The sequence below is a fragment of the Lycorma delicatula genome, chromosome 7 (assembly GCF_047948215.1).
Source record: "Lycorma delicatula isolate Av1 chromosome 7, ASM4794821v1, whole genome shotgun sequence".
NCBI classification, from domain to species: Eukaryota; Metazoa; Arthropoda; class Insecta; order Hemiptera; family Fulgoridae; genus Lycorma; species Lycorma delicatula.
The window spans coordinates 83,498,525-83,523,731 of NC_134461.1; the positions used below are offsets into that span (position 1 = coordinate 83,498,525).

Genomic DNA, 25,207 nt, shown 5'->3' on the forward strand with positions numbered 1-25,207 from the left:
TTTTTTTTTCAAGATCTATAATCACCTTTTAATAATACATGATTGTACAGTGTGTCCGGAAAGTTGCAGTACCCTGGAATTATGGAAGTGTAATGATGAAACTTTCTTAATTATTATTTTATATTTCTATTTCATTATTTTATATAAACAGATATTACAATAACTGGAGTAGTTTATAAAAGGTATTGAAAATGAACTCCTCCAACATCAATACAACACTGCACGTGTTTCAAGTTGTTTTCAAACACTTTAATCAGCTGACATACTGTTTATATGCTGTTATTGTGATTTTTAGTTTGTCAGTTGTACATGGTCTGTTGCAATACACTGCTTGTTTTGCTGCCCCCCCCCCCCCCCTATAGAAAGTAATCTGGGAGAGTCAGATTGGTTGATCATGCAGGAACAAACCTCTCAAAATGATTTGTTCATCAAAGTCATTTCTTAAAAAGTGATTGACCTGTTAGCTATATACTGTGGTGCCATCTTGTTGGAACCAACCATGATTGATTTCAAATTCTGTTAACTGACTAATGAAGTCAGTTTAACTGACTTCATTAGTCAGTTTTATTAGTTTATTAGTTCAGTTTTAACAAACTCAAGTTTGTTAAAACAGCACAATAACGATCACTATTAACTGTATTTTCAAAAAAGATTGGACCCACAATGTGTATTCTACTCACTCCTCATCAGACTCCAATTTTCACTTCATGTAATTCATGGGGGTTAGCTGTCAACCTTAGTCGTGTATTTTGTACTCCAATCGTCATGTATAACTAATATACCCTCGTAGATGAAACCACGCTTCATCTGTAACAAAATGTAATGTTGAGAGTACGTATGGAATTTTGGTTAATAATGTTTAAACCATTGACAGTAATTTAGTCTCTTACCATGATCTGTAGGTTTCAGTTCTTGAACACATATTACTTTGTAAGGGAAAAGTTCTTTTCTTACAGCTTTATGTGTGGTAGTAAGTTTGATATCTTGCTGCCGTGCTAAATTACGCATTGACTTTGTTGGACTTTCAACTATAGCATTTGAAATATCAAGCAGTTTCTGTTTGTTTAGTTTAGGTGGTCTTGTACTTCGATCAGAATCTTCAACAGTGCCTGTTGCTCGACATTTTTCGGTAAGAGCTCAAACTGCATTGCGGTGAGGAACAGGAGTATTTAGAAACTTTTCAGAAAAACTTGTGTTTCACTAAATCAGTATACTCGTCTCCTTCACGAAAGACATTTTCAATGAGAAAAATACATTTCTCTACCAAAAAACCATTATGTTCCTCGCAATTATTGATTCTGATAAGTGAAACAACACAAAATGAAATGAAGCACATTCAACCACAACCCAACAGCTGACGTCTTGGTTTATTACTGAGCAGTGCCCAACGAACCCACCGGATAACCAACCAAAATCCGAAAGAATAGAATGCACCTCATAATTCTAAAGCATACTGTACAGTTACTTTTTGAATGTCCTGTATTTATTTATCCGAATATACATTTTGATAGTTTATAAAAGTGAAATTATTTCTCTTTGTTAAGGCATCATAACTAAACAGTTCATTTTTATTGAAATCTGTATGTTAATTTGTCTGGGTCCTGATTCAAGCTTAGACCATAAATTATTTCAAAAACATCTGGGGTGTTGCTGCAATCACTTAATCAGAAATAGTTTTTAACATTTCCTTTCATATTTTTATGATATTTATAGTATTTTAGTAAAATAATTAATGGAACATATTTAATGTAAAAAAGAAACAAACATTTTATCAAAAGATTTTTAATGTAAAGTGAGGATTAGGTGAGATATGTCCTCTGTTTTACATGGATCTAAATTGTAAACCAGATAATTATCCACTTATTTTTACAAAACAGTTATTGTAGAACATTTAGAAAGTCAATAAAAACAAAATCAATACTGTACCATGTTATTCTGGTAGCATGTATCAAGAACATAAAAAATATTTTAAGCTATTGTTTTAAGTATAGTTATGCAGCAGCATTTACATCCTAAAAATATGTGGCTCTAAAGATATAAAAAAATATATATATATGTATTGTATAATAATTTTGAAGTACGGACCAGTACTGGACAGCAGAATTTGCGTATTCGTCAATATTTCAAAATTTATAAAACCATAATTTCAACTTATTCAAAATTCACAAATTACAAAAACAATTTATTTTAATGTAATTATAGTCTTAAATACCAACTGAAAATTTAATTTTGTGTAATACTAAATTTCATAAGCACAGTGGTCAATATGTTAATGAATTATATATAAATTAAAAAAAAAAAAATTTATATATATAGAATGTATCATGAAGTTCTTCTGGGATTTTCTTAATCTATTCTACTTTTGAAAATAATGGAAAACATTCATTATTGATATGTTCTAAAATGCTTTGTTCGCAAGTTACAGCAAGTGAAAGATTTCGCTGTGATTTCAGCTACCCCGGTTAAATGAGGTCATATTGAAATTTTTAGAATGTTAATTTATGGGCAGAGTTAGTAATATTTTATGGTTATTAACCTGAAAACTCTAATAAAATAGTTCCCTGAACTGCATCTGCAGTAATTTTTAAGAAATCTAGAATATAAACCAATAAATTGGGAAAAAACCCCGTTTTTTTTTTTTATTTGGCATTTTATTTTGACATTTATTATAACTTCTTTAAATAGGTAATAAACACATTAAACTTTTTTACAGAATTTGTAGAGAATTTAATTCTGAAGAAAGTGGTATAAGATAAGTTGAATAAAACAAAGAAAAGTTTGAAAAATTAGAAATTAGAATTTAGAAATGGTACATTTTTACATTTGTCAGAAAAGTACTTATTTAATGTAAAAAAAAACAAATTCTTTTTTGATGATGTAAAAAAATCTGCAAAAACATAATTTTTTGTAAAAAATTGCTGTTAAAAAATTTAAAAAAGATTTGGAAATTTACCCAACAATAATATTTTAATGATAATATTTTTTTTTTATTAATGATAAAAATACAATAAATTATATGAAGGATTATTATTTCAAAGTTGGCAATAAAGTACCAACAATACACAATACTGTATTAATGCTGTGATATGTATAGTATTTACACTTTGTATGTATTTCACACACTCTTACTAATAGAACATTTAAAGTGTAATGTGAAGTTGAGAGTTACAAATGTACAGTCCCATAATGTATACTTTACATAGCTCTTATTAATATTTGATATTATTAACTGTTTTACTATTTTTTTGTATAAATAAAATTGGCCTATCTCTTATACTATACTGGAAGATATAGCATGCATGTAAATATAGACTATCAGTCAATTTATAAATTGTATTTAACTCAGTTGTTCTTATCACCAATTACTTATCTCTGATGTTCTTGAGAAACTGACCACTGTATATTGCTTAGTTCTCTTTGTAGTATTTTTTACGTAAGTTTCTTAAATTTTCAGTATCATCCAGCCGTATTGATCAAGTTCAGCACCAAAGACCTTATAGGCCACAGTTTAAACAACATTCACCACAACAGCAGCAAGAACCAGTAGTAAAGTTGGAAAATAAACTAGAAAAGAAAGAACTGGATGAAGTAGATGAGGAACTGAGAGATCCTCCTGTAACTACAACTACAAAAATTGAAGAAAATATTACTAACATCAAAGTAGAAGTTGATGAATTAACACCTGTCATTTTAGATGAAGCTATGGAAGTTGTGACTAGTTAGTAAAGTTTAATTTTTGTTTTTTTTTTGTGTGAATGATTAATTTGCTATATAAGCTTGAAGCTTGTACATGAGAATATGAAATGGGAATTTTTTAGTCTATGAAAAATGCCTTGGCTGACAGGGATTCAAACCCGGGATCTCTGGATAATGCTGAGACACTACTACCACTATGGAGATCAATGTTTAACTAATGGTTTTTTTTTAACATGATTAACATCATTGATACCACTAGCTATGTGGGTGAACACTATATTTTGTTTCTATTGTTAGTTCATGCATTTCCAGTTTTATGTTGTACATGCTTTTCCTTTATTAGTCAATAATTCTATCTTTTACAATTATGTTGTGGTGGGGATATATGAGCAAGGCTTTAGAAAGAAAAAAAATACTTTTGATGGTATCAGAAGTACTCTTAGAGCTTAGATTTTATTGTTGATTACTTTGTAACTAAATATATACTGTTACTTATAATTGCTTCTACAAGGGTTGTTCAATAATTAGAGACCTTTCTTTTTCCTGTTTAGCCTTCGGTAACTACCGTTTAGATAATTCTTCAGAGGATGAATGAGGATGATATGTATGAGTGTAGATGAAGTGTAGTCTTGTACATTCTCAGTTCGACCATTCCTGAGATGTGTGGTTAATTGAAACCCAACCACCAAAGAACACCGGTATCCACGATCTAGTATTTAAATCCGTATAAACGTAACTGCCTTTACTAGGATTTGAACCTTACAACTCTTGACTTCAAAATCAGTTGATTTGCGATGACGAGTTAACCACTAAACTAGCCCGGTGGGCTTTTACTGGTCGCCTACAGATATCCAAAAGCAAAGACCATTTTCATATGACCTGATTTTTATAATTTGAGGTATATTTTTTGTATTAAAATAAAACATAGCCAAGTTAAAAAAAAAAATTATTTGAAAGAATAATTTTTTATTTCTTCTAAAAAGCAGTACTGAAACAGAGTTCCGGCACCAGTGAATTCCTGTTTAAAAACCGTATGGCAGATTTGAAATAAAAAACTATCAACCCTTTTCCGGTATTTTTCCAAAGCATTCTCAGAAATCGCTATTTCATCAAAACGTTTCATTGTGGAATGAAATTTAAAAAATATAGTTTAAAATTTTTTAAATTGTTGAAAGATGTTTGTTAACAATTTCAGTCACTGATATACAATGAACTATCCATTGTTAATAGAATCTATGATAGATAATGAAAATGTTTTTCTTACAATAATTTGAATTTATGAAGCTTTAAATATTAATTGAATAATTTAAATTGAACATTTTCTTAATCCAATCACGATGTTCAAATTTTACTTGTTTGTATTTCGTTATTTTACGTATACTTTCTCAAGAGTAAGGTATTTTCTCGCGCCAGCCTTCGTGGTGCAAGTGGTAGCGTCCGCCTTTAATCCGGAGATTCCGGGTTCGAATCCCGGTTAGGCATGGCATTTTCACACTCGCTACAAATCATTCATCTCATCCTCTGAAACGATACCACCTAATAGTGGTTTCGTAGGTTAAACAAAACAAAACAAAAAATTAATAACTGAAAATGCATATTTATTTTTCATAATTTGTTTATCATAATTCGATTTTTATTTATCATATTTTTACGCTTATAAAATATTTGTAAAAGTTTTTTAAATGAATTTCTTTTAGTAATTCTACCATCATTTTTTTATTAACGATTTTTTGTTGATTGTCTAAAGTTACTAATTTTGTATTTTTCTTAATAATCGCTAATAGATTTATTTTTGTACATAAAGACCTTAAGCGACTTTAATGTTAGATGTCTTAAAAATTTTTCTTTACAACGGTGTTGTAATTCTAATTTTATCAAGAATTATGATGTATTAATTCCTAAGCACGTGTTAATAAATTTAAAAAAAAATAATTCATATATAAAATTATCTACATAATCATTGTAATAAAATATATTGTTTTATCATTTGTGTATGCAATGGAGTTCATATAAAACATTCTGTCGCAAGTACGTCAAATTTCCGGTTTTAGATAAGAAAGAAAGGATGTTGCACAGCTATAATGATTTTTGAAAATAATATTACTTTCGGTGTGTTTTTTTAAATTTAATTCTATTAGAATCATGTGTTCTTTAACAATACTGCAAGGTACAGTGTATTCTTCCAATAAATATAATACTTCCATATTCGTTTTTTTTGTACCTCCTTTTCATACTTGTTGAACTGTGACTGCATCAACTGCCCAAATTGAAGACAATTTATGTGATGTAGAGTGTACATTAAATGCATTAATTAATAATTGTTTCAGTTCTAAATAATCAGTACTGTCGGTATTCCGTGATATTATCCATGATTAATTATTATTATTATTATTATTTTTATTTTTATTTTTTTTTATTTATTTTTTTATTTTTATTTTTTTTTTATTTATTTTTTTTATTTTTTTTTTATTTTTTATTTTTTTTTTTTTTTTATTTTTTTTTTTTTTTTTAATTTTTTTTTTTAATTTTTAATTTTTTAATTTTTTTTTAATTTTTTATTTTTTAATTTTTTTATATTTTTTTAAATTTTTATTTAAAAATAAATTTTTTTTTCAATAATTTTTTTTTATTTCTCTTCAAATTAATAATAAGTTATCCAGTTTCGAATTTAATATATCCATTTTGACTTTTAAATCTTCATCGTTTTTCGCCTGATTTTTATAAAGTTCTGCAATTTTTTTTAATTCAATTAAATCTGCTTCAATATCATCTTCTGACTGGTCATCAGGAATTTCTTCGTTAGATGTGACATTTGGTTTTTCTAACTTTATGTTAGAAAATATACAAGGAAAACACCTTTTCCACATGATTATAATCAAAGAACAACAAATGTATCGTTGAGGCGTTTGAAGTTAATAAAATAATAATAGAAAATAAATTCAAACTTAAAATGTTGCTGAGAAACAACATTTATTTAAAATGTTGCTAAGCAACATTAAATTAATAAAAATAAATCTAATTTATTTGTTATTAGCAAATTCTTTATACGTAGCTTGTGGATGAATTCATTAAATATATTTTGAAAATTAGTATATATCAATATTAAAAATATGTAAAGTTAACCGATGAAACGCTAATATATTTTTGCTTAATTTCGCAATTATGAAGAAGAATCTGCTACTGACGTAGAAGTATGTACACTCAGTTTGAGGTAATATAAAAATAAAATTATCCATCAAATTTCAAAGAAAACTAGATTAACTTTTTAATTATTTAATGTTGTTAGATGATATTAAATTATTCTCTTTTTCTAATTTTCTAAGTTCATGGTGAAAACGACAAAAGATACCATTTTTTTTTTTTTTTTAGTTTTTATTGTGAACCTTGACTTTATCATTTGTTACTAAAAAACCAATAGACTGATAGCGTTCCAAGTTTTATACAATTAGCTAATTCTCTTATTTTATAACTTATGAAATCTCAGGCGTTTTTGAATTGTTATTCGAACAACGCACTTTGATAGTGTTACTCATAATTTGTGTAATTTTGGAGCCGGCTCAGTTAAAAATTTTTTTTTTTGTCTTCAGTCATTTGACTGGTTTGATGGAAATTTAACCTATTCTAGTTGCTTTTCAATTGAGAGAAACTTTAAAAATTCATCCAAGTTATGTTTTATTTTAGATTTAGATTTTAGAATAAATTCTTAGCTTGTATTGAGATTCATCATAAAAAATATTTAATAATAATCTAAATTTAACTATTTAACAAAAGTTTTGTTTACTTGTGCCTCGGAATCATGATTTCTTTTAACTTTTGCAAGCTTTAAAGAGTGAAAATGATGGACATAATAATTTCCTTGAATAGGCTCTATTACACCCCCTTATAAGTGATTACAATTATGCATCTATAATGCCTTTTTGCAGAATGACATCTGTAATAATATAACTAATTTTTAATTTGATCATAATAATATTCACTAATTTATTATTTATTTAACATGTTTAGATATAGAATCTGAAGCTGAACCAGTCGAGATAATTGTTGAAACTGCTCAACAGCAGCCAGCTTCTATGGAAAATAAAATTAAAACTGAAGTACCGGTAAGTTATGTTATTAAGTTTGTTATCCATTATTAATGTTTAATGTAGTACTCCATTTTAATCTATTTATTCTAGTTTGGGTAATAATTTGATGTGATTGAGTGAAAATTAACTAAAAACTAATTTGTACAGAGCATTATAAAAGTTGCAAAAAAATTGTTAAGATTGTTTGATTTGAATGTTTGATTTCAAGTTCATTACATTTAAGTATATTATAAATATGGGGAATAGGAATTATGGTTATAGTTTTGGTTTTTAATTTTGGTTAAAATGATAAATCTTGTGAGATAGCTTAAAGAAATAATTTGTATGTAGTTAATACATTATCAGTATGGTTTTATGAAACATATTTTTTATTCATAGGCATATTTTTCCTATATCATAACTGATGCATAGACATTTTTCTATGTATATGGTGTGGAGGGGAGTTCTCCTACTCCCTTGATAGTGTGTGTTGCTCTTGCAGTTGAGTTAAGCTGGGTTGATGAAGACGACATAACGTTGATATGAATTAATCACAAGGTTTCTTTAGTGTAATTATATACAGTTACCAACAGTGTCAATCTATAGAATAAAGATGTCAGTTAGTGTCAGTTACATTCAAAATGTGTCATTTTATTATACAGTCCACTTAACCGACTTATAAATCATCCGTTGGTCCTCCTGGATGGATCTTTTTTACCAAAATAGATATGCAAATTGTTATTTTCAAGTGCAAACAAAATTCTAATTTTGTGACAATGTAATGATTTACAATTAATTCTTCAAAATTGTGTTCGGCGTAATCTTGTGATCTTTTCTAAATTATAATAATTAAGACATAAATTTTCAGACAGTTTTTATTATTGCTGAAATGAAATTATTCTAATGAAATGTCAGAAATTCATAAATTTAATTATCTCTGATGTTCTTTAAAGGGTGAAGCAGCTGAAATTTTATCATGTTTAGAAAGTTCAACCGAAAATTATAAGGTTGCTTGGATACTTTTAAAGGCCAGATATGGCAATAAAAGGTTTTTAATTAATAAATATGTAAGTGCACTATTCAACCTCTCTAAAAAAGATAGAGAAAATTCTTTTTCATTACGAAAGCTTTTAGACAGTGCATTAAAACATATACATCCTCTAGCAGGATTAGGGCAACCAACTCAGCAACGGGATATACTCTTAATTCATATAATTACTACCAAATTAGATTTGGCTACCTTACACGAATGTGAAAATAACAGAAATAATCAGTTGTCAACAATGTCTGAATTAGAAACATTTCTGCACATAAATGTTAAGTTATGGAATTAATTGAAACTAGCAAGTTTCATAAATCGCATATTAACAATCAGTTACCAAATAAGGTGCAAATACTAAAATTTAAATAATTTTCAAAAAATAATACATTATCCGAAAATTGTCATGTGTACAAAAAATTGTTCTTTATGCAATCAGCTATAACACCCAATTTATTTTTGTGAAGCTTTCAAAATGTTATTAATTCCTGACTGTGAACTTGAGGTTAAAAAATATGATCTGTGCTTCAACTGTCTAAACAGTCAGCATAAAGCTGTGGTCTGTTACGCAGCCTCATGCAAACATTGTGGCAAAAAACATAATAGTTTGCTGCATTACATCAGACCTAATTCTAGCGTTACACAAAATAAGATATCTGCCAATGGTGATGAATCACCCCCAGTGGTAATTACATAGCAAACAATAATACCCACATCATGTTAGTTTGAAGCAATCCAACCCTGTTGTCATGCTGTCAATAGCCATAGTTTTAGTGTTAGATATACATGAGAATTCTCATTCTTGTCACATGTTATTTGACAGCAGTTCGCAGTCAAATTTTATCACTGAGAAAACTGCTAAGCTTTTAAGACTACCATCAAAGAAAAACATGTTACAAGTTAATGGTGTAGGCAAGATCGCAACCATTCTGTGGAATGTGTTATTAAATCAAGAGTGAACAGATTTGCAGCAAATATCGAGTGTGTAGTTTTACCAACCATCACTCAACAGTTACCCACAGTTCAAATCAGAATATTAAGTTTGAAATTACCATAGAATCTGCTACTGGTTGATCCAGATTTCCACAAACAATGACATTGACGTACTTCTTGGTGCAGAATTATTTTATGTCTTATGTGAAGGAAACATTAAAGCAAGTGAATCAAATCCAACATTTCGAAATACCCTGTTTGGCTGGGTAATTTCTGATAAAATATCGATCAATCAGCATTCAACAGTTTTAACATCTGTATGCAATCTATCCACTTCAGATCACATCAATGAAAACATTAAAAAATTTTGGAAATTAGAAGACTGCAGCTCTACTGAAAAACAATTTACAGGAAATGACAAACTTTTTGAAGAATTGTATGAAAATAATATCATAAAAATTATGAATGGAAGATACTGTGTGAAGATCCCTTTGAAAGGTGATGTAAACCAACTTAGTGAATCAAGAACTACTGCAGTGTGAAGGTTTCTTTTCGCTTGAAGATACGTCTGAATCCAAACACTGAATTGAAATTACAGTACATTAACTTCATGAGAGAATACAAAAACATAGGGCATATGACAGAAAGAAATATCAGATGAAGTTTCAGGGTCTAAATCATATCTCTTGTAATGATAAACAACTTTTATGTGGATGATCTTATGACAGGTGCATCTTCACATCAAGAAGCAAAAAACAACTTCAGAGAGATCTAATTGATCTTGCTAGTTGTGAAGGATTCACCTCAGAAAGTGGTGTGCAAATAATCAAGAACCAGTGTCCAATATTCCGTGTGAAGGTGTATGTCAGACTGATTACAACATCGATCAAAATCCTAGACTTAAAATTTTGGGACTAATTTGGAATCCTGTAAAGGATGCATTTCAGTTCTTATTCAACAAGGAAAGCCAATGTCAAAAACCAACAAAATGAACAATCTTAGCTGTGATCAGATGAATATTACTCGGAATTACTTAGAATATATTACTCGGGCCTGTTGTAGTCATTGCAAAATCTATGGTCTTGCAAGGTTGGTTGGGATGATGAGATTCCAAAGGACTTGCTAAAAAACTGGAATTCAAATTCATTTTAAGAATCCATTCAGTCATTGGCCACTCTGGAAATTCCCAGGTGCCTCCTCACAAGAAGACAAAATCAATTCGTCAAGTTGAAGTACATGGGTTTTTTGGATGCATCTGAATCTGTATTTATCTGAAATCCATTGATGCATCAAACAAGATCACGGTAAATTTAATTACATCAAAATCAAGAGTAGCTCCATTAAAAAAGTTATCATTACCAAGGTTAGAATTATGTGATGCATTGCTTTTATCTGAATTAATGAAATTTACTACAACATAATGCCTTCTTCAAGGAAATCAGTGATCTTAAAAACTTGAAACCAATTCAAAACAATAGTTAACTAAAACCATTAAATCCATATCTTGATGATAACGATGCACTAAGAGTCTGAGGTCATTTACAGAATTCCAGCCTCCATTCTGACCAAAGGAATCTCATCATTTTACCAAAGAATCACTTCTTGACTGATCTGATAACCTGACACGTCCATGTCAAAAATATGCATATTGGGCCACAATCACTACTGAACATTATTAGACAAAAATATTGGCCTGTTGGAGGAAAAACTTAGATCATAGACTATTTCATCAGTGTGTAAAATGTTTCAAAGCAAATCCCAAGGGGATCACCCAGGTAATGGGAAACCTACCCAAATCATTTGTAAATCCAAGTCTTAGACCATTTGTAATCACTGGGATTGATTATTATAGACCATTTTGGGTAAAATTATCCAGAAAACATGGAGTCATAGCTCGGAAGTGTTACATATCATTATTTGTTTGTTTCAGCACTAAAGTCATTCATTTAGAGTTGCCTGAAGATTTATCATCAGATTCTTTCATCTTAGCGCTGAAATGCCTCATCACAAGAAGGGGCAAACCTATTGAAATATATTTTGACAATGAAACAAATTATGTCGGGGCCCAGAAAGAGCTGATTCAGCTAGCGGAATTATTCAGAACTGAAAATTTTCAATTACATATTGTAGAAGTTTCATCCATTGAAGATATTCAATGGCACTTTCAACCTCCCAGTGCTCCACACTTTGGCAGGCTCTGGGAATCATCAATCAAACTTGTCAAGAGTCACATGAAAAGAGTAATCTGTACTAAGTCTGACAATAGTAGAGTTTACTGGCTCAAATTGAGGCATGTGTGTAAATCCCTGACCCTTAACTCCAGTATCGGACATCCCTTTTGATCTTCTTCCTCTAACACCAGCATATTTTGTAATAGGTGATATCTTTAGAAGCCACCCAGAACTGAATTTACAACAGTTTCCTGTAAATAGACTTATTCACTGGCAAACAGATTCAACAATTGTAGCACTTCTGGTCTCGTTGGTCCAATGAGTACCTGAAAAATCTTCAGCAATGATCAAAATGGAAAACTCTACTCCAGATCTGCAAGAAAACAGTTTGGTCGTCATCAAAAAGGACAACCTCCCTCCACTCCAGTTGAAAATGGTTAGTGTCATCAATATACATCCTGAAAATGATAGAAAAGTGCACACTTATTTCATCTGGAACATTAAAAAGACCAATTTCAAAAATATGTCCATTACCAAAACAATAAGTTTATTGTTACATTATGATTTTTTTGTGTATTATGTACATGTCTTACTTTTTTATTATGTAGTCTGTTGTATTATTGACATTCATGTAATTAATTTTATTTTTTGAAGGTGTTCCTTCAAAGTGAGGGGCATGTTGGATATTTTTCTCTCTGTGTGTGGTGTTGTGGGGAGTTCTGCCATTCCCATATTCGTGTTTTGTTCTGGCAGTTGAGTTGAGTTAATGAAGTGGACATAATGTTGATTGGTTATGAATTAATCATAAGGTTTCTTTAGTGTAATGGTATACAATTACCAACAGTGTCAATCTATACAATAAAGATGTCAAATCAGTGTCAGTTACATTCAAATTGTGTCATTTTATTAGAGTCCACCTAACCGATTTATAACCAGCATCCAACATCATTCAAATTTCTGGGATCTGTCTTGCATATAGTGTATGATTTTGTTATTTTTCAATAACATAGTTTACACTCTATCTGTGAAATATCTGGAAATTCCATGCAAGAGTGTTAATCATAAAGCATAGTTTTTCTTAAACAAGGTCTTCTGTCTCAAGGTTTTTTCAACATGTAGATTTGTATTGGCCTTTTTTGATCTTCACCTTTGTCCTTTCTTTCCTTGACTCATTTCTATTACATTCATAATTTTACATAATTCTCAGTGTTTTTCTGGAATACTAAAACTTTTTGCATTAAAAAATATATTGTGGACCTTCACATCTGGTGGTGGAATTGTGTTTATCACTGTGGCTATCATTACTAACTGTGTTGAGAAAGTACATTAGATTTCATTAGATAGATTAGTTCATTAGATATTATACCACTGTATAATATCTAATAAACTAGTTACGCTATTTTTCATATTTAGATATGATCTAGCTCACAGGGCTGGTATTACTGGTTCAATTGTCCCAAATCAGTTGTGTTTAATAGCTGATTTTTGAAGTCGAAGATTCTGAGGTCCAAATCCTAGTAGAGGCTAGTTGCTTTTATATGGATTTGAAAACTAGAAAGTGGATACTGGTGTAATTTGGTGGTTACCGGTACTAGACAGTACCGGTGTACTTTGGTGGTTTGGGTACAACTAACTACACATCTCAGGTATAGTCGGCCAGAGTCTGTACAAGACTACACCTCATCTTATTAGAACATGAGGGGATTGCTTATTGTTCACTAATTGAATAGATTTCCACATGCACATTAGGAAAATAAATGAAGTATGAACTGATTAACTGTTGCTTGTTGCTTGTTAACAGTAATATTCCCTTACTTTTAGTGTGTACCTTTTAGCTTTGAAAAATTGCAGGAGAGAATGAAAATTATATTCTTAAATTATATCCATTGAATAGATTAAATATACAATTCAGTGACTGTGTAAATATTTGCATTGATGTTTGTTTACTTTGAAAATATTTGATATTTATTAAATTATGTGTTTATATCTTTTTTTATATAATAAGGATGAAGTGATTGTAGAGAGTGATACTACGCATAATCAAACTGGTGAATCTGATTTACTGGATGATCAGATTGATGATCTTTGTGAACTTGACTCGCATGCAGTCGAAATGATAGTGGTTGGACCTAATCAGTCTGGTGTAAGTGAAAATAAAATTTCAATTTATAATGCTTATTTTTTACTTTTTTGTCTCTTATAAAAGAATCAATGGTATGATAAAAGAGATATATGGTCATTTTTTTTACAAATTTTACAGTTTTCACTTCCTTATTGTAATAATAAAATTATCCTGAATGCCTTAAAGTAGCTGAACCTTTCTATTCTATCCATAACTTTTCTTACTTCTTATTAACCTATATACATCTGTGGCCAACCTTTTTCAGTAAGGTGTCACTTCTTGAACATTGAATCTTAAGAGTGCCATTTTCATGACCAAGTTCTTTCCATCCTCTATCTTTCCTTTATCTTTAAGCTTATGACTTTACTTTTGTCTTATGTGATAATTTTCTTAACAGATTTATTTTTTAAATATTACCCTAAATATCATATTAGGGAGAAGAAAAATAAAAAAATTAAATATAAAACTTTTCTGTTAAAAATAACTTTATTCAGACGATTATAGATATACAGGTAACATATTTCATATGAGATATATTTTAATTTAATTAGGTATCATACAGATTTATGATGGTAATGTTATATTAAAAAAAATATATAGATATCTTGATTTAATAAGAGTCAAAATATTTAATTTTACAATGAGTCATTGGCTGTTGAATATTAACATTGCTACTATATTACAAAATATAATTGTGAATTGTAAAAAAAATAGTTCACAGATGCACAATTGTTACAGATGTAAATTACAGCAAAATTAATAATGAGACTATTTAGAAAAAATATCATCTTACAAAAAATAAATTTTTCTACGAAATTGTTTTTAAAAACAGACTATTTCAACAGAAATGAGCTTTTTGAATTTGCAAGGGTTTTTACAATTTCAACTTTATCTGGGTTAATTTTTGAAGAAGCCAACAGTAACAAGTTTTTTAAATTAGAATCAGTTAGCTTTGATCAGAATTTATTTTTTATCATATTCATAATCGTGAATAACTTCACAAACAAATGTGGAGCCAAGTTTATAACAAAATTTCAGATCAAACTCTTAGAAATTTGGGAAATCAGTAGTTGAGAGAAATTTCCAAAACTCAGTATAATTGTCACACTACCTGGCATTCAAATTACTTTATTTGTTTTTAAGAATGTTATGGTGCTGAAGATCATTTATTTATGTTTGAATTTCATAAGGGTAGAGGCACAAGACTTCAGTAACAATAGGAAAGGGGTTTGTAAAAAGTTTATAACTTTTTTATTGTTCTTTTGGAAATCATTAAATCTTGTTACAAATGAGACTTTTAATTTATAAATTAAGATTTCATGCCTATCATAATTAGGAAGGTGTCAAGTTTGATCGCTAACTCTGTCATTTGTTTGAAGTGTATCTTTTTTCCATTAAAATTGTTTAATAAAAGAGAAAAATTGTTTAATATAAAAAAAGATGTAGAACTATAACATTAGAAACAAGCAATCTTTACTAAATTGTTATCTGTAAGAAACGCCAGATCTCACAACCAATCTTCATTTTTTAGAAGCAAGCAATCATTGTGCAGTTCATCTTTTTTCTTCCAAAAAATATAAGATGCTTTTATGAAGATTCCAGAATCTGTCAAGTACCTTGCCTGTTGAAAGCTGGCGTACTTTACAATACAGGATTAATCTTCTTCCACCTCTTCGGGGAAACAAGCAACAAAATTCTCAGCGATTAAGCATGCGTGATCGAATCCTGTTTTAATAATACCCCATTTATTTTATAATATACCACAATGCCACTTCAAGAACGTTAGATAAATTCATATCTTCAGCGCAAAGTGCCTCCCTATGCAGTTTGGAGTGTTACTTAGAAATGCCTCTTTTCAAGTAATTATCGAGTAGTGATAAACAACCTTTTTTTTTTAACAATCATAGCTGGGCTCCATTTGTGCATATGCTATCTAATTTATCCCATTGTAAGTTAGTGTTCTCAATGACTGATTTTATTTAATTAAAGATATATACGCCTTTCGCTGTTTTTAATTACTGCAAGTCTAAAAGTTCTTCAATAACATCAAACTTTTTCTTGATATAATGCACAAAAATACTTAATTGAGCAGTGTCAGTATTAGCAGTTCTCTCATCTATAGCTAAAGAAAAATATTTTCATGTAACGTAACTAATGCAGACACAATTACACGAGTTGGCCACAGATGTTATAATATAATGAAGATATTATCTTCATTAAAGTAAAGAAATAAATGAAGTATTTCTTTACTAACCAGCCTAATTTTCAAATATCCTGAAATACAAAATATCAATAGATTTCATTTCTATTCTATTTGCCTCTCTGGATTGCTTATTGTTTATATTTTATTGAATCATTTCATACTATGTTAACATTCAGATACTTAACTTAAATAGAGTTATAAGTACGAGGGTCGTTCTAATATAAACCGGTTTATTTACATAGCTTTATTGATGTCAGATAAAATTATAAATTACCTTATTTTCTACATAGTTTCCTTCAATAGAAATACATCTTCTCCACAGGATAGGCAGCTGCTTGATCCCTTCATCAAAAAAACAAGATGGCCATCCCCACAACTAACTGCAGACATAATGCTTGACTGGAATATCATTGTTGAATTTTTCCACTCCTAAAGCTTCTTTCAGCACCAAACATGTAGAAATCACATGGTGATATGTCTGGACTGTACAGTGGATGTTCAAGAGGTGTCCAATAAATTTTAGCCGGTTTATCATAAGTCTGAGCCACTGTATGTAGCCGTGCGTTGTCATGAAGGAGGATGTTGTGAATCGGTTGTCAGCTTTGTTTGTCATGATAAGCACCTTGATGTCATCCAACAGTGGCAGTAGTATGCTGCATTTACCATCCTTCATTCATGCAAGAAATCAATCAGCAGCACACCTTTTGAGTCTCAAAACATAGTTGCCAGAACTTTTCCAGCTGACAAGCATTACTTGGCCTTGATTGGTGCCTCCTCCCCACGTTTCCACCATTCTGTACTTGTTCTCATTCTTTCCGGGGTGTAGTGGTGGACCCACATTTTGTCACAGGTCACATTGTGGTCCAAGAATGCCTCTCTTTCTTCCTAAAAATGATTTCAGAAGCCGCTGACAGATGTCTTTCCAGACATTTGTCTGTGCCTCAGTGAGAAAACATGAAACCCACCTTGGCAACATTTTTCTGTATCCAAGAGTGTCTGACAACATTGTAAGTATACTCTCAATACTTATGTCCACTTCTGATTCAATTTCAATGATGTTTATGCAGTAGTCACCTTCCATAAGGCCATAAATAGCCTAAATGTTGTCGTCATTGACGCTGATATTTGGACAATGTTCGTGATTTTCATTCTTTACTGTATCATTGCCATTTCAAAATTTTTGGTCCAATCATAATTTAAGTTTTTTGCAGGGTAGCATCTCCAAACTAGGCCTGGATTTGATACCTTCATTGGGAAGATATTAGATTATAATTCTTTCCATAACAGACGATGTTACTTCCTGTTCAAGCATTCTGCTACTGACATGGGAATGTGACCTACGGGCATAGCTGGCCATTTGCTCCCCTCTACACATTTCCAACTAATTATCTGCAGCGTCCCCCACATTCACTGTTCTTCCTCAGTCTGTGTGCCAAAATTACTGTTTTATATTAGAATGACTCCTGTATATTCATAAAATTTATCATTTATACCATGATAGACAAAGTGTCGCTAATATTTTATCAAAATGTTTGCTGTGTTTTTCACTGCAGATTAATTACTCCAAATTTGATCTTTTTAGCTATTTGGGATTATTGGGAGCTTTCTGATTTATGTATAAATTTATTATCTTAGTAATACTTCACTAACAAGTTAAATGGTTGTAGCAGTTTTAGAATATAAATGTATAATACTAAACGGAAAAATCCCTTCATTTATTTCATTGCTTTTTAAGGATGATTTAAAGGAGAATAATGAAATATTTTTTAATAAATCTTGTCTTTATCTATGCTAAATTTCTAGTTTCTATTCAATGTTATATAAATATCTAAAGGAATTAATCTGTACTTATTAAACCAGATTACATCTTTTATAGGGGGTTAAAAGAAAAGACCCGCTTTTTTATATATTATTGAGTTTACTTTCATTATTATAGCTGAATTTTATCTTCTATTATGCTTGAATCACAAAATGTTTGGGGATTTTCTAAGTTCACCCCTAATACAGCTTTGTTTTTTTTATCACATGTTGCAATATTCTGTGCTGAAGAACATTCAAGCTATGTTTAAAACAGGTTCAGAAGGAAAATGGAACTTAAATTCTGATTACTCTAGGGGTACTTTTAAGGGAAATTGCTGATCTCTGAGGAAATAACTCTGTATTATTTCTGATTAATTTCAGTTATACATTTCAACTGGAGAAAGATTGGCTGGTTTTGAGAAACATCTTGGTGTCCCTTTTTTTCTCCTTGGGATGTATGATGAAAAAATCAGTTCTTAATGGTAGTTTTATAGTAAGATGATCATCTCTGGTAGGTTTTAAGTTATCAGTTTCACTTAGCACTTTTCAATTAATTTAATTATTGATAGTATTTTGTATAGCTATGAATCTGAAATTGATGAACTATCTAAATTTCTTAAATCTGCTAAACTTTTGACTGCATTTTGTTATCTTTTCATTTATTATTCTTTTTGCTAGAAGTCCTGTACACTCATAGTGATTTACCTTAAGTGTACGTAGTCATGTAAGGTTAAAAAACATTCTTCCATAGTGTTTATTTATTAATTAGGCATCAATAAAATTAATTAAATAATTTTAAAATTAACGAAGCGAATGCTTGAAAAAACATATATAGGGGTAAAATAAAAGAAAGGAATTGTTATATTGTTAAAAAATTTTAACATTAATTATATTTTTTCAATCTTTTGGTTAGTTTAAATTTCTAACTGATGTATTTTTAAAAAAAATGAAATTGTTTGTTTTGTTTTTGGAATCCCTTTAAAACCCATTACAGTCATTTGAATTTGTTGTATGCCATTCTTCAAAAAAATTGTTGCCTTTTTTATTTATTACAGCCTTTCTACAATAATTTTTTATTGCTTTTTTACATTTTGCTGTTTTATAGGATTTTGTTTTTGTGCTTTTTTGTACAGTAATAACCTATCTGGTTGTTGGTGTGCTAAAATTTGGTAACACAATCTTTGCTTACTTTTTCTAAATATCTCTTTAAAAAAAACTTTGAAAATTTTCAGCTTTCTTGTTATTTGTGTAATGGGTGAGTTAATGATGAGTAAGTATACTGTTGACATTCAAACAGTCATGACTGTCTCATTTTAATTTTTCACTTATAATATTTTTACTCTCCTGATGTTGGTTTGAAAAACCCGAAAGATCTTGAGAAAATACCTCTTTCTTGGTAAGGTGGTTAAAAAAATATTTTAATTATTAAAATATACCAGCGAAAACCATGTGTAAGAAATTTATTGTTAAAATATTTTTTATCCATAAATGAGAATAAATAATAACTAAAATAGAATTGTTTTCATTGTTAATATTCTCAATGCTTATTTTAAGTTATCTGCTGGTACTTGTTATTGATTGTACTCAACTTTCAGGTGATATCTGTTCACCATGATGGTTCAAACGAGAATTTAGAGGATGAAGTTAGTGTAGGTATTTCACCATCTAATGATGATACTTGTCACCCAATAACACCATCTGATGTAAGTATTTAATTTATTGTTGTTCTGTATATTTTGTACTTTTAATTAATTAAATATAGGTAGCTTTTTTAGTTCTTTTTTTGTAATTATCTAATTAGAGTATTTTTAACTTACTTTTGGAATAAATTAGTTTGTTCGTGGTTCCTATAATTCTTATGAAGGCCAATTATTATTTTTATTTTCAGCCCTACCTATTTCTTCAGCCACTGTTTAGATTGTTGTTTGTATTTACTTTTTGTTGCAATTTTAAAATTATATTCTTCAACTTATGGTTGTTCTTTGCTTATTTGCATAACAATTAACAAGCATAAAATATATATATATATATATATATATATATATATATATATATACAGCAAACATTTTTTATAGAGAGGGTAAGCAATATGTACATGGTTTTCACTGGAGGTATGGTGTAGAATTTCATATTACATATTGGTTATGTAGGTAGGAATTTTAAAATAAAATTGATTGTAAAACATACCAAGGAAAATATTTGGATACTGTTAATAAGTTTGTTATAGTAGAAGTCAGACTATAAGATAAACTAAAACTAAAAAGTGGTAGCATACAGGCAAATTAAAACAAAATGAAGTTATTAAGTTTTAATAAATTGCAAGAACTGACTGTTTTGCATCTGAGACCAAAATTATTGGTTCTATTATCTTAGAAAATATTTTGATCATTTCAAACAGGGACTAATTTCAAACAGGAGAAGAAAGAATTTATATATAAAGATAAAACATAGTAGACAGATTTGTTTATAAAGTATATGTTATTACTAGCAAATAAAAATTCAAAATATGTTTTCGTATCAAGATTGGACTATTTTGAAAATCTGTAAATAAGCTGTGGGAAAATAAGTCATTTTAGTCATAAATTAAGTGAGGAGCTATTAATCTATGTGGTTCAATTTTAAAAATAAATAAAGGTTCAGATGATGCGATAACAAGTTGGCAAACTATTGAGAATAGTTAAAATTAGAATACAGCATTGAAATCTATTAGCAAATTGTTTGTATGTAGCTTAAACCTTAGCTCTTCAGTTATTTAGTATTACCCAGTTGATTATTTACTTTTTGAATTTTACAGTTTTGATTTCATAAGATTTTTATTTTAGGTTGATATTAAAGAAGAAACTATTGAAATTACAAGTAGTGAGTTGGAATTAGCTGCTGATGGTAAATTAGATCTGCTCAGTGATGAACCGTCAGTCATATTATCAAGTAATGAAAATAACACCGAGATTGAAGATGCTAATAAATTGCTCGTTGAGACTATGGTTAAAAGTCTTGGTGATGTTTCTGCAAGTGAAATGAAACAAATTATAGAAGGTGCTGAAGTTATTGTAGAAAGTGATGCCATTGATGGTGATAGTGCACACGAAGTAATCGCAGAACAAAGTAATGTTAATGAGAGTATTAATTCTGATAATAAAGGTGAGATAGTTGAAGTCACTACTACTACCGTTACAAGTGATAGTGAATCAATTATTGAGACGGTTGTAGATAATGTGATTGAAGTCGGTAGTACTGTTGTGGATGATGCAACAGTTGTTGACGGCAATGTCGTACAATTTACTGATGGTGATTCTACTGTAGTCAATTTAAATGAATCAGATGCTAATGCTGTGACAGTAAATGTTGCTATGACAACCGATGTAACCGTGAGTAATAGTGATGAACATTCATGTAAAAGTTTTGAAAATAATGAAGCTGAACGAGAACCAGAACCGGATTCTTCAAGGTCAGTACAGATTTTAAAACACCTTTCTTTGTATTATAAGTTTGTTAGGACATATGAGTGAATTTTCTGTTCTAGTGGTATCCTTAAATTTTTCAACATTTTTTCTTTCCTAATGAATTCTCTTTTCTACAATAAATATTTCGCTTAAATAAAACTCAACATAAAAAACCACCTGAAATTATAGATGCAAATAGTTAGGAACTAACTTAAGAATGTTTTATCTAATCTCAGACATGGATATCCACTTTTTATTAATCAAAAATATTAATATTCAGTAAAAGATAGATAAATAAAAAAATAACACTCTCATTTATTGACATATGAAACTGCTGATAGCTATTACTAATTTTCATATACAGGATTAGCATTTTTGCGTTGCCTGTGATGTCTTGCCTAATTCAATCCTTAGATATATTTTATAAGCGTGTTATGTTCAGATTTTATTGATTAACTGATTGATTAAGAACAGAAATAGGAAGGATTTACCCAGAAACACCTCAGTCAATAGTGTGTGCAGTAGTCGTTTTGCAATTGCCTGGTAGAAATAAAAGTCTGCATAATTTCACAAAATCACCACCCACTAAGCTTCAGTAAAATAGTGGCTGCCAATATAGTACTATAGATGGGCCTGTGGCGATTGAATTGACTCCAATGTACATGCCTAAGAATGAAGGATGAAAGATAAGGAAAAGGTCAATAAGTCCACGAGGGGCTATCTCTTTTCAAGATATATTCAATTATTTGTTTTTTTGGGAGAGAAATTTTTTTGTTTATTGCTTATATTTTGCCAAGTCTATTGATCTAAATTTTATAATATTAAAATTTAAGTATAAAAGTAAACAAGGTATATTCATGATTAAAGTGTAATATTATTCATAATTATATTACCAGGTGTATAAATATGTTAACCCACCGGCTTGGTCTAGTGGTGAACGCGTCTTCCCAAATCAGCTGATTCGGAAGTCAAGGGTTCCAGCGTTCAAGTCCTAGTTAAGTCAGTTATTTTTACATGGATTTGAATACTAGATTGTGGATACCGGTGTTCTTTGGTGGTTGGGTTTCAAAACAACCAGAATCTCAAAAAAAGCTACACAGATTGATTTTGCTTCATGATAATGCACCATCTCACACAGCAAAACCAATCAAGGAAATGATGAAAAGTTCAGTTGGGAAATACTTTCACATGTGGCTTACTCAACAGACTTGGCTTCATCTGACTACTATTTATTTGCATCGATGGGACACGCACTTGCTGAGCAGTACTTGACTTCTTATGAAAATAGCTCGATGACTGATTTGCCTCAAAAGAGCTACAGTTTTTTTGGCGTGGTATTCATAAATTGTCATAGGGGAAAAATGTATAGATAGCAATGGATAGTATTTCAAATAAAATATTTTTTATAATTTTCATACAATAAACATGTATTTTCTATACAAAAATTCTGGTTTCATATTTACGCACCTGGTGTACTATTCAAAACAAAAATTCAGTGATATTGATTTCATTTACTTAGGTTTTGGTACTTGGTTTCTTAGTACATAAGAATTTTATTTCAATTACAGCAAATGTTTCAATGACATCTCTAAGTTACTGTTGTGAAAAATACATTATAATATTTTAAGTACATAATTTCATAAACATTGATCAACATTGTTTATGTTGAAAAAATTAGTTATTATAAGGCAAAATGTTGACCAATTCTCTGTGAAACATCAGAAGTGGGTTACTTGATTTTGATAAAAAAACTGAACCCATATGAAGTATGAAAAATTTTATTATTATAGCTGCTAGCCAATAATTGTACAGCTGTGACATGAAAACCAAAGTACATTTATCACAGAAACAAGGAAATCATCATTTCAACTAAAAATCCAGCACAAGTGATCTTCAAATATTGCCTCAAAGAAATGATATTGATTGTTTTCTCATTCACATTGTTGATCAGGAGTTTTTTCTGCAAGGTAACAAAGTAACAATAAAGGATAAATAAGAGAAAGAATTTTATTCAATAGTTGGTAGAGTTTGAGAGGGAGTGAGAAAGAGATAGCCAGACGCATTGGACAGCAATTCATGGATACTCCACTTCCGCAAGAGCTTTCTTTCTTTTTCTGTTTAGCCTCCAGAACCACCGTAAGGAATTACATCAGAGGATGAATATGAATGTAGATGAAGTGTAATCTTGTATAATCTCAAGTCGACCATTCCTGAGTGTGTGTGGTTAATTGAAACCCAACCACCAAAGAACACTGGTATCCATGATCTAGTATTCAAATCCTTAAAAAAATAATTGCCTTTACTAAGATTTGAACCTTAGAACTCTTGACGTCAAATTTAGTTGATTTGCGATGATGAGTTCACAAGACCAACCTGGTGGGTTACCTCCACAAGAGCTGATGCTTATCAAAGAGTTTTGGAAAAATACACTGCAGCTATTCTTCCTCAACCCTTCTGCGCTTCAAATTTTTTTTCCACTAAGTTTATAAAACTAAAATCAACCTTAAAGGTCTGATTTTTAAGACAACTGAAGAATTGAAATAAGATTCGGATCCGTTACATTGTAAGTTCCATTACCAAAAAAGAATTTCAGAGGCTTAGTAACTGAAAACATTGGGACTAGTGCAGAAAAGTACTTTGAAGGAAGTCAGAAAAAATATGTAAATTACAAAAAAAATTAAAGATTTTAAGAAATAAAGTTCAGTTTCTTTAATAGACAACCCTTATAGAGCATAAATGATGCTATTAAAGAGACAGACTGCAATATTTAGAAGACTGATAACTGAAGATTTTTATGTACTGTTTGTGTTGTGGTTAAAAAATTAGTAACAATTGCTGAGGAACAGTAGAATAGCATTAAACCATGTTAATGACAAATGAATTAAAAAAAAAAATGTTAAGATGTAGTTTACAAAAATTCACACAAACAAACTCATACAGTTTTATTTTGATATTGAAAAACCAAGTATTCAGTAATTCTCATAGCTAAAGCTGAAACCAGTATACCGTAACTACTTATTGACCACTGTTGTATATGTGTATTTACACTATTGGTTGCACTTGGTTCAAAAAATTTCAGGGTGAGATGTATGACAATATTATATACAGCAAACTTTAATTACAGATTGATACACTGAACAATATTGGCTCAGTTTTTTATTGAAGGATTGAAAAAAAATTAATATAAAGCAAAAGTAAACTATTTCTTTAACATTGTTTTAGAAGTAGTTTAGTAACGGTCATGATATTTTAAAATCACTTTTATTGATATTTACAATAGTAGTGTACGTATTATAAATTTCACTCGAGAATTAATCCTTACAGAGGTTTCATCAAACAAAGCAAAACTTTTTTAAGAATATAGTAAAAAAGAAAAAAAACACCCAGCTTTAACAGGTTGAAGGCTTAATAAACCAAGAAAAAACTTTGCAAAAAAATTTCTTCTTGAATAAAACCAAAGACGAAGAAACAGAAAAGTATACTGCAAAACCATCAAGAAGAAATTTGAAGAGGTATTTGTATACTAAGCTAATATAAGTTAAATAAAAACAGGAATGGTAGATCGATAACTCTAGTGGAGGGGTTTGATTAAGTGAGATAGGGTGGATCCCCATCCCAGACTTTTGTTTTTACTTTTGTATATTAATTATATAAAAATTGACTACTACTACTACTACTATTATTATTATATTACTACTATTATATTATTATATTACTTATTATTATATTAGTATTA

The 25,207-nt window shown here is 29.7% G+C and overlaps 1 protein-coding gene across 2 annotated transcripts in view; it reads left to right on the forward strand.

Annotated features, from left to right (window-relative positions):
- Brd8 (Bromodomain containing 8) overlaps nt 1-25,207 on the forward strand; it is an 87,396-nt gene that overhangs the window by 30,897 nt on the left and 31,292 nt on the right. The window contains exons 8-12 of one of the 2 annotated variants that reach the window (XM_075370898.1): nt 3,455-3,718; nt 7,696-7,796; nt 13,909-14,046; nt 19,624-19,731; nt 20,851-21,476. In XM_075370898.1, coding sequence (XP_075227013.1) covers nt 3,455-3,718; nt 7,696-7,796; nt 13,909-14,046; nt 19,624-19,731; nt 20,851-21,476 — 1,237 coding nt within the window. The remainder of the gene's footprint in view (nt 1-3,454; nt 3,719-7,695; nt 7,797-13,908; nt 14,047-19,623; nt 19,732-20,850; nt 21,477-25,207) is intronic. The other variant, XM_075370899.1, reaches the window with a different exon arrangement.